Genomic DNA, 7258 nt, shown 5'->3' on the forward strand with positions numbered 1-7258 from the left:
ATTTTTTCTAACGCTTTTTGTATTTTTTTCAAATTCTATGCATATTTTCAAAAACAAGCGTCTAGAAATAATTTATTTAAAATTATTGCTATTTTTAATTCAAAAAATAAGCTTGGAAATTTTAAATGTTAAATATAATGTTTGAAACTAATACCTTATTGTTCAATAAAATATATTTATAAAAAATTCTAATTGTTAAAATTCGGGAATTTTCCAATTCGGATATTTTATAAATCGGAAATTTTCTGTCGGGAATTTTCCAATTCGGTATTTTTATTTTTCGGCAAATTTTATTATTGGAGAATTTTATTTTACGGCAATTTTCCAATTCGGTATTTTTATTTTTCGGTAATTTTATTATTCGTGTATTTTATTATTTGGGAATTTTCCGAATCGGTATTTTTATTTTTCCGCAATTTTATTATTCGCGAATTTGATTATTCGGGATTTTTCTAATTTGGGAATTTTACTGTGTCGGGAATTTTATTTTTCGGGATTTTTCAGTCGTCCCAAAAATTTTTCGATTTAAAAATGTAAGTATAGAAATAAATATTTTAAATGGAAAGTTTGTAAAGTAAAAAAATTTTGTAATACATATTGTAAGCTAAATAATAGCATAACTGAAAGACTAGAAACATTAAAAATTTAAATTTTTTTAAATGAAAACTCTTAAATTAGAAGTTAAATTATTATCATTTTTAATATTTTCAGCATTCTTGAAAAATTCTAAAATTTGATTTCAAAATCTTGACAAATCTGAAAGTTGTATTAAATTTTTTCAAGTTTAAAGTCATTTTTAAAACTTCTAAGTAACTTTTAAAATTAATTGATATTGTCCCACAACTTTTAGAAAATACTGCGAATTAAAAAAATTTTGCTCAAAATTTGGATTTATAAATAACAATTGAACACTTATTATTTATAAAAAAAATATAGTAATTTTAAGAGATTTTTATAAATTTTTAAAAAATTTACAATTAATGTAGAACTTGAAATGATTTGAAATAATTTAAACCAAGTGTCTGAGTGTACCGACAAAATTCGGCTATTCCTAGGGAAATTGAAAATAAATGATTTTCATTTAAAAAAAAATATTTTAACAGAGAATTTAAAAGATTTCCAAAATTATCAAGAAAAGAACCTGAAAGATTTTAAGGATTTTTTTTTACTTTTCGGGACTTTCCAAAAATTGTAGAAACAATTCGATTAATTAAAAAATATATTCAGAAATTCTGAAAAAAATTTAACAACCATCGTTTAAATTAAATAAAAAAATTATTGAAATTTTTTCTACAAATAAAAAGTATTCAATTATTATTCATACATTAAAATTCAACAATTCTCCTTAAAAATTAGACATTTTTTAAATAGAATTTTCGACAAAAAATTAATCTCTAGAATTGAATACTTTTAACTATGTTGCTAAAAATTTCTTTTTGGGTTGAAAATAAATTTTCCTTACTGAAAATATAACTATTCCACTTTTAGTTGAAAATTATTTTTTACAATTCAATATTAAGAGACAATTCTGCGTTTTTTCTTTAATTCCACGCTTTTTTATTTAAAATTAAAATCATTTTTCATATTTTTATCTTAGAAATTAAACTGTTTCGTAAAAAATGGTATTTTCAAAATTTAAATTCAACATTCTGATAGAAAATTAAACTATTTATTGGAAAATGTACTATTTTGTTGAAAATTAATTAACTTTTTTGTTAAAACTTCAACTGTTCTGAAGAAAAATGCATGTATTCGGCTAAAAAATGCAACAATTTGATAGCAAATTTAATTATTTACTTAAAAATGTATGTATTTTGGTGAAAATTCTTCTTCCTTAGAATATCAATTTTTGTTAGTTAAAACTGCAAATGTTTTGCTGCACATTATTTTGTTCTAGTTGAGGATTCAAATATTTTTTTGATTAAATTCAACTCTTTTTTTTTGTCTGTTTTTAATTCACAATTTTAGTTGAGTTTCTTTTAGTCAAAAATAATTTTTTAAACAGAAAATTGTACTACAATCTTGAAAATTGAACTATTTGTTTAAAAATTAACTTTTTTCTTAAAAGTCATTATTCTGGAGTTAAAAATTAGAATTCTTGTATTGAAAATTCAACTGTTTTATAGAAAATTTTATGGCTAAATTTTCTGATAAAAAAATCGAACACTAATTATTTGTAGACAAAATTACACTAATTTTTAGAGATATTTACAGGTTTTAAAAAGATTCAAAATTAATTTAGAACTTGAAATAATTTCAAATTATTTAAACGAAGTTTGTGTACCGACAAAATTTGGCTACTCGTACCGAAATTTCGATGTAAATAACAGTCTTATTTAAAACAAAAAATTTATAATCTTTTTAAGAATTTTGAAAGGCTTGAAAAGAATAAAAACATTTTCTTGAAATTCCTATGGAAACTGAAAATGATTTTTTGTTTAGAACAAATATTTTAACAGAATATTTAAAAAGATTTTCAGAAATTTCCAGAATTGTCAAAAAAAAAAAAAACCTGGAAGATTTGAAGGATTTTTTTTTTAAACTTGAAGGATTTTCTAAAAATTATTGAAAAATTTTTATTAATTTTAAAATATGTTTAGAATTTCTGAAAAAATGTGCACACACTTCGTTTAAATTTGAACGCCAAGAATTTGATTAAAAATTTCATTCCTTCCCGACTAACAAATTTTATTATTGGATTGAATATTTAACTATTTTGTTACAGGTTCATCTTTTTGGTTCAAAAATTCATATTTTTCGGTAGAAATTTCACTTTTTTTTTACAAACGCATTGCCTGTTCAAAAATTAATTGGTTAATGTAACAAATTAAATTTTTTGATTAAGTCACATTTAACAGTTGAAAATTTAAATATTTTTTACCCAATTCGTAGTTTCGGCTCGAAAATTCAGCTATTTGGCAAAAAAAAAAACTTCACTATTTGATTGAAAAATTATGTATTGTACTGAAAAGTCGTCTATTTTTTTAGTTAAATCTAATCATTTTTTAGTAATATCTTTTTTCTTGAAATACAAACTATTATATTTTTAGTTGAAAATTAAACTGCTTTGTTGAAAGTTGAAATGGGTTCTCAAAAATTAATTTTTTTATATTATAAATCACATCAATTGTTCAAACTATTCAGTTGAACATGCAATTTCTTAAAAATTCGTCTATTTTTTTTTAGAAAATTATTATTCTTGGTTGCAAATTCGTTTTTTTTTCATAGAAAATAAATTTTGTTGTTGAAAATTCCTCTTCAGTCGTTCATTTCTTTTGTTGAAGATTCACAATTTTAATTGAAAATTCATTTTTTGTTATTAAAAAGTAATTTCTTACAAATTCGCTTTCCTGAGTATAAAATTCGTATTTTTTTTTATCAAATCAATTTTTTGTTCAAATTCGTCTTTGTTGGTTAAATCCAGCTGTTTTTTTTTCTTTTTTTTTTTTTTTATCAAAATCTTTTTTTTAGCGTGACCGTTTTAATTAAGGTAAAAAAATTTCCGGTCATTTTCCAAATAGCAAACATTTTTCCCTGTCAATAAAATTTTAAAAATCTATTTCAAACATTTTTCCACTTGAAGTGATAACAAATAAACAATGAAATTGAAATGGATTTCAAAATCTTGAGAAATTTAAATGTTATTTTTAATCTTTTCAAATTTAAAATTATTTTGGAAATTTTTTCCGAACTTTAAAAAATTTTTTTAAACTAAATCGAATTTTTCCAACGATTTTTAGAAAATACTGCAAATTTTAAAAAAATCCTTAAAATTTGATTTTATAAATAGTAATTGAAAACTTATTATTTGTCGAAAAATTAGAGTAATCTTAACAGATTTTTAGAAGTTATAAAAAGATTTAAAATTAATTTAGAAATTCAAATTTCACACATTTAATTTAAATTACTTGACATCACTTTAAATTTTAAATTAATTTTGAATCTTTTCAAAACTTCTATATATCTATTAAAATTAGTCAAATTCTTCTAGAAATAATGAGTGCTCAATTATTATTTATACAACAAAATTCAGCAATTTCGCTTACGAATTAAACATTTTTTAAATAAAACAATAAAAATTTTAACGTAAAAAGCTTAAAAGCTTTTCGAAATTTTAACAATTTACTCGTCTTAAATTAGTCTTTAATTAGTTTTTTTTTCGAAAAATTTCCTGTTCCAATCAAGAATTTTAATTCTTTTCGAAAATTCTCCTTTTTAACAAAGAATTAGAATTTTTTCTAAAATCCCCTGGGATTTAACAAAAAATTCTAATTCTTGGTTGAAAAGGAGAACTTTCGAAAAAAAGTATTACAATTTTGATTTAAAAAATTAATTTTCTATTCAAAATTGTTATTCTGTTGGATAAATTCCAGTTCCAACTTAAACTTGTTTAAAAATTAAAAGTCCTTTGTTCCAATCCGGAATTTTAATACTTTTCGAAAACTCTCAGTTTCAAATAAAAATTAGAATTTTTCTGTAAAATTACCTGTTCCTATTCATAAATTTAAAATTTTTCGAAAATATTCCATTCAAACTTAGAATTAGAATTCGTTCCTTTAAAAAATTCCCTGTTCCAGTTTGTAATTTATTTAAATTTTTAAATTCCCTGTTCTAAGACAAATTAAAATTTTTCTGGATAAATACCAATTTCAACTCAGAATTGGTTAAAAATTGAAAATTCCCTGCTTCAACTCAGAATTATAATTTTTTTAAAAAATGTCTTATTCCAATTCAGAATTTTTTTCCTCTTCGAAAATTTCCGTCACGTTAAAAAACCTCGGAATTTGTAAAAATTTGAAAATTCCCGATTCCAAGCCAGAATACTGAATAAATTCTAGGTCAGACTATAAATTTGAAAAAATGGAAAATTCCCTGTTTAAATTAAGATAAATTATTTTTATTTTAAATAGTTTTAAAATCCTTCAAATGCTTTGAAATTCTATTTTAAAACTTTGAAACATCTACATGCTTTTTAAAATTTTTTCAAATTAATTTTTTTTAATTCTGCCAAATTAAACAATTTTTTTAAACAATTTCCACCTTAATTTTTGAATTTGTAAATCGTTATAAATTTTTAAAAATATTGTCTGAAAATTAGTTTATTTAAATAAAAAATCATTTTCAACTGCCCCAGGATATTTTTTTTATTCTTGTGAAGCCTGTCAAAATTCTTAGAAAGCTTCTAAATTTTAAATTTGTTCAAATTATTTGAAACCATTTCAAAATTTTTCATAATTTCTAACTATTTTTCTTAACTTACGCGATTGTTTTCAAAGAATAATAGGTATTTAATTGTTATTTATATATCAAAATTTAACAATTTGACTTGCAAATTAAATTTCATTGATTAGAACAATTCAAATTGTAAAGTTCAATTTTTAGTTTTTTTTGTTTAGTTTTGAATATTTAATTTATAATAACTGATTTTAAATGAAAAGTCAAATATTTCTAAATATTAAGTAACTGTTTTTTTTTCTTCATTGAAAAATTTCAGATTACCTTTTTTTTAAAAATGGAATATCTTAACGTTAAATTATATTCGAAATTTAACAAAAGCCTTTAATTATAAATATATTATTTTAAAGTTATTTTTAAGTTAAAAGTAGTTTATAAAGTTTCAATCTGGCGTTTAAATTTTTTTAACTAATAAAACTTTCCTTAAAATTCTAAGATTGTAAAGTAATTCTGAATCGTTTTTTTTTTTTTTAAATAAAATATTGTTTACTTCTTAATTCTTGAAATATAACTCAATTTTAAAAGTCATAAAGTTTGAAGAGAATATTTAAAAGGATTTCTAAAGACTGACAAAATTATCAAAAATGAATGCGGAAGATTTCAAGCATTTTTTTTTTAATTTGGCAGGATTTTAAAGAAATTGTTAGGAAAAATTTGAATTATTTTAAAAGATGTTTAGAAATTTTAAAAATTTTTAAAAGGTAATTTGAAACCAATTTAACACAACATGTAAATGTTTCATGATGTTAAAATAAAATTTTGAACCGGTTTTAATTTTAATTTAAGGAGTCTTCAGTTTATAAAAACTGTAATTTTTAAAATTTTCATGTTTCTATCTTAAAATTGCTGAAAATGGTATAATTTTGAAAATTTTTAAAGTTCATTGCTTCATTCTTTAATTAAGAATATTAAAAATGTAAACGTGGATTTATATTTTTGAAACTGAATCTGAATCTTTGAACTCTACTTCTTAATTGTTCAAGTCTTTAAAACTGCATTTTAAATTTTTGTAAATTAAAAATATACGCTTAAGAATTATAAATTTGAAATAAAAAGTGTTTAAAGTAAAAGATTAAAAAATTATTGAGACTAAACTCAATAATTACATAATTGAAAAAGACCAAAAATAAACTAATAATTAAAAAAACGGTTAAAATCAAAGTTGTTAAGTTCCCGATGAAAAAATAAAATCACGGTTATTTTTCAGTTTACCGTTCCAGCAGCCACCCTGCATAATTGAAAAAAAGATAAAAATTTAACCAATTATTTAAGAAAACGATTGAAATTAGAAAATCAAAAAATAAATTCAGTGTCATTTCCTGGTCCAGCGGCCACCCTGATAAAAAAAAAAAAGTAAGGAAAATAAAAATTATGAAATTTACCGGTGTTTTTCTTGAGATCGAGAAACTCAAAGACGTCGGCATGCCAGGGCTCGAGATAGAGGGCGAAAGCCCCGGGTCGCTTGTTGCCGCCTTGGTCGACGTATCGAGCAGTGGTGTTGTAAACGCGGACCATCGGAACGAGGCCGTTCGACTCGCCGAAAGTCCCCGCTATGCGGGTCCCTTTCGCTCGGATGCAGTGGATATTGACGCCAATTCCCCCCGCCGATTTACTGATCAACGCACATCTCTTCAGCGTGTCGTAAATTCCCTCGATGCTGTCCTCCGTCATCGTCAGCAAAAAGCAACTTGACAAAACAGAAATTTAAAAATCGGATCATTTCCCCGGTTCGCAAACATTTTTCACGGTCAATCATACTCCAAAAATCAAACACTAAATTCAGGCTATCCCCTCAAATCCTAGAAAAAGATTCCCTCACAATTCCACGTTTTAAAAAAAATAGTTAATAGTTAAATTTTAAATTTAAAAAAAAATCAATTTTCTACCAAAAATACGATTTTTCAACAAAATATATGCATTGTTAACCCTCAAACGGTACACTGGTGCGAATTCGCACCCGCAGTTTTTTCATTCTGTTGGAATTTACGCAAACACGTCTGCAGCAGATTATACTGATATATAT

The 7258-nt window shown here is 23.0% G+C and overlaps 1 protein-coding gene across 1 annotated transcript in view; it reads right to left on the bottom strand.

Moving 5' to 3' along the window:
• LOC117177768 (ribonucleoside-diphosphate reductase large subunit-like) overlaps positions 1–7258 on the bottom strand; it is a 24526-nt gene that overhangs the window by 1025 nt on the left and 16243 nt on the right. Inside the window, exon 5 of the mRNA XM_033368679.1 lies at positions 6618–6922. Coding sequence (XP_033224570.1) covers positions 6618–6922 — 305 coding nt within the window. The remainder of the gene's footprint in view (positions 1–6617; positions 6923–7258) is intronic.

Source organism: Belonocnema kinseyi, chromosome 8 (genome assembly GCF_010883055.1).
Source record: "Belonocnema kinseyi isolate 2016_QV_RU_SX_M_011 chromosome 8, B_treatae_v1, whole genome shotgun sequence".
Lineage (NCBI taxonomy): Eukaryota > Metazoa > Arthropoda > Insecta > Hymenoptera > Cynipidae > Belonocnema > Belonocnema kinseyi.